This window comes from Hibiscus syriacus, unplaced genomic scaffold (genome assembly GCF_006381635.1).
Source record: "Hibiscus syriacus cultivar Baekdansim isolate YM2019G1 unplaced genomic scaffold, ASM638163v2 tig00110443_pilon, whole genome shotgun sequence".
NCBI lineage: Eukaryota > Viridiplantae > Streptophyta > Magnoliopsida > Malvales > Malvaceae > Hibiscus > Hibiscus syriacus.
Window position 1 is genome coordinate 626,591 of NW_024062739.1, and position 2,171 is coordinate 628,761.

Consider the following 2,171-nt stretch of genomic DNA (forward strand, 5'->3'; position numbering starts at 1 on the left):
TAAATGTTGCCAACATGTTTAATTATGGGCAACTTCTAGCTTTAAAACCCAAAATGCCACCAACATAATTTAACATGAGTAACTATTTAGATAAGAATTTACAAGGTACAAAATTGATTTAAGTCAGACCAACAACAATAATTTACAAGGCATCAGTGAGCAACAATATAACACCAATATCCTGTATACCTTTCCGTATACGAAATACATATGTCACATCACCTTTTAAAGTATTTTTTTTTCAAAACTTGTAAAAATTTTGTTTTTAGATTTCTTAAAATATAACATTTAAATATAAAGCAAAACATTAATTGTAATCTAATACGAAGTTCTACTTAATTACAATTTAAAGCATTTTTCGTACTTTAATACCCTCTTTCTCCTATCTTATTTGTTCTTGCTATGAATGTGCTCTCTAAAATTCTCAACATGGCTACAGTGAAAGGCTTGTTCGGATACCACCCTAAATGTAAGAAGATCGACCTCACTCACATTTCTTTTACAGATGACGTTCTAATCTTCTGTAAAGGAAATATTGAATCTGTTGTTGGAGTCATTAGTGTACTGGACCATTTCTATGAAATGTCAGGTCTAAAACTTAATGCTGCCAAATGTGAAATATATACAACAGGAATCACTTCCAGAAATCTAGAGCATTTATTACAATCAACGGGATTCAAACATGATTACTTGTCAGTGAGATACTTAGGGGTTCCTTTAACCACAAGGAAACTCAAAGAAAAGGACCGTGTGGTTCTCATTGAAAAGATCAAATCAAAGCTTCATCATTGGTCGGGAAAGTTCTTGAGCTATGCAGGAAGATTAGAACTCATCAGAGCTGTCATCTTCAGTATATCAAACTACTAGTGCAGGCAATTAATTCTACCTCAGACCACGATTAAGAGGATTGAACAACTTTGCTCTAGATTTTTCTGGAAAGGTACCGATAAGACCGCCACTGGAGCCAAAGTTAGCTGGCAGAAAATCTACCAACCGAAATCTGAAGGAGGGCTAGGACTAAAAGATGTTAGAATATGGAACAAAGCATGTATGATACAACTTATACGAAACATCCTTGTAGGGTATGGATCATTGTGGGTAGCTTGGATAAAAACTATGTTATTAAGGATAAAGACTTTCTGTTGATGGAAGATGTGACAAATTCTAGCTGGTGTATCAGACGCATTTTGAAACAAAGGGCAGTTGCCATCTCAATTTTATCTACAGGAGCAACTAAAACAAAAGATATTTGGAAAGCACTCCGGGTGAAAGGAGAAAAAGTCTCATTGTACAAATTGATATGGTTTCCTCTTCACATTCCAAAACACAACATGATTACATGGATGACACTTCTGAATAGGCTCCCAACTAAGGAGAGGCTTCTTAGAATGGGAATAGTTACTGATGGCACATGTATAATCTACAATGAAGTTACAGAGACTAGAGACCACATGTTCAGTGAATACTCTTTGGCAGTTTCCCTATAGAAGGTCATCATGAATCTCTCCGGCCTGAACACTCCAACTTTACCATGGGTGAACATGTTAGTCTGGGCCAATGATTCTTGGAAAGAAAAGTCACTCCTCACTACTATCTTGAAACTTGCTTGGTGTGCTTTAATCTATACCATATGGAAGAAAGAAATAGAAGATTGTACCAAGGAAGCAAAAGAAGTGTTGAAGAAATTCTGAATTCAATTAAAGAGATTATAGGTATTCAATTCAGAAAAAGGAATATAAATAGATTAGATAGTATCAATATTTATCTTTGTAATCGTTGGGGTGTTGACCACCCATCTCTGTTGTAAGTAGGCTTTCCTTATCCCATTAATGGGATTTTGTTGTAGCAAAACACTGTATTATTGGGTAATAAAATTAAAATTATAAAAAAAACTAAGTTTTTTCAAAATAAATCAGATTGTCCTATTGTTACTGACGATTCAACCTTAATTGATGATAGTCGCTGCTACTGCTGCACTCCTAACTTGACTAATCTCTGTCTTTACCTACGCGTGAAATCAACACACGTTAAATATGTACTTAGTGAGACATAATATTGTAAAGAAACATTAATATATATTTAAGTATAGCATGATTATTTGATTTCGAACTAATTCATATCATCCCTAAGGATTTAATAAGTCCCAATTATTGAAACCAAACTTCTTTCAT

General features: G+C 34.1%; 2 protein-coding genes across 2 annotated transcripts; both read left to right on the forward strand.

Annotated features, from left to right (window-relative positions):
* The first annotated feature begins 429 nt into the window (after window positions 1–429).
* On the forward strand, window positions 430–867 carry LOC120125772. Its single transcript, XM_039144116.1, has one exon. It carries the CDS (start codon window positions 430–432, stop codon window positions 865–867), a length of 438 nt encoding a protein of 145 aa, XP_039000047.1.
* Window positions 868–1,034: 167 nt separating this feature from the next.
* Window positions 1,035–1,487, forward strand: LOC120125773. Its single transcript, XM_039144117.1, has one exon. It carries the CDS (start codon window positions 1,035–1,037, stop codon window positions 1,485–1,487), a length of 453 nt encoding a protein of 150 aa, XP_039000048.1.
* The last annotated feature ends 684 nt before the right edge of the window (window positions 1,488–2,171 follow it).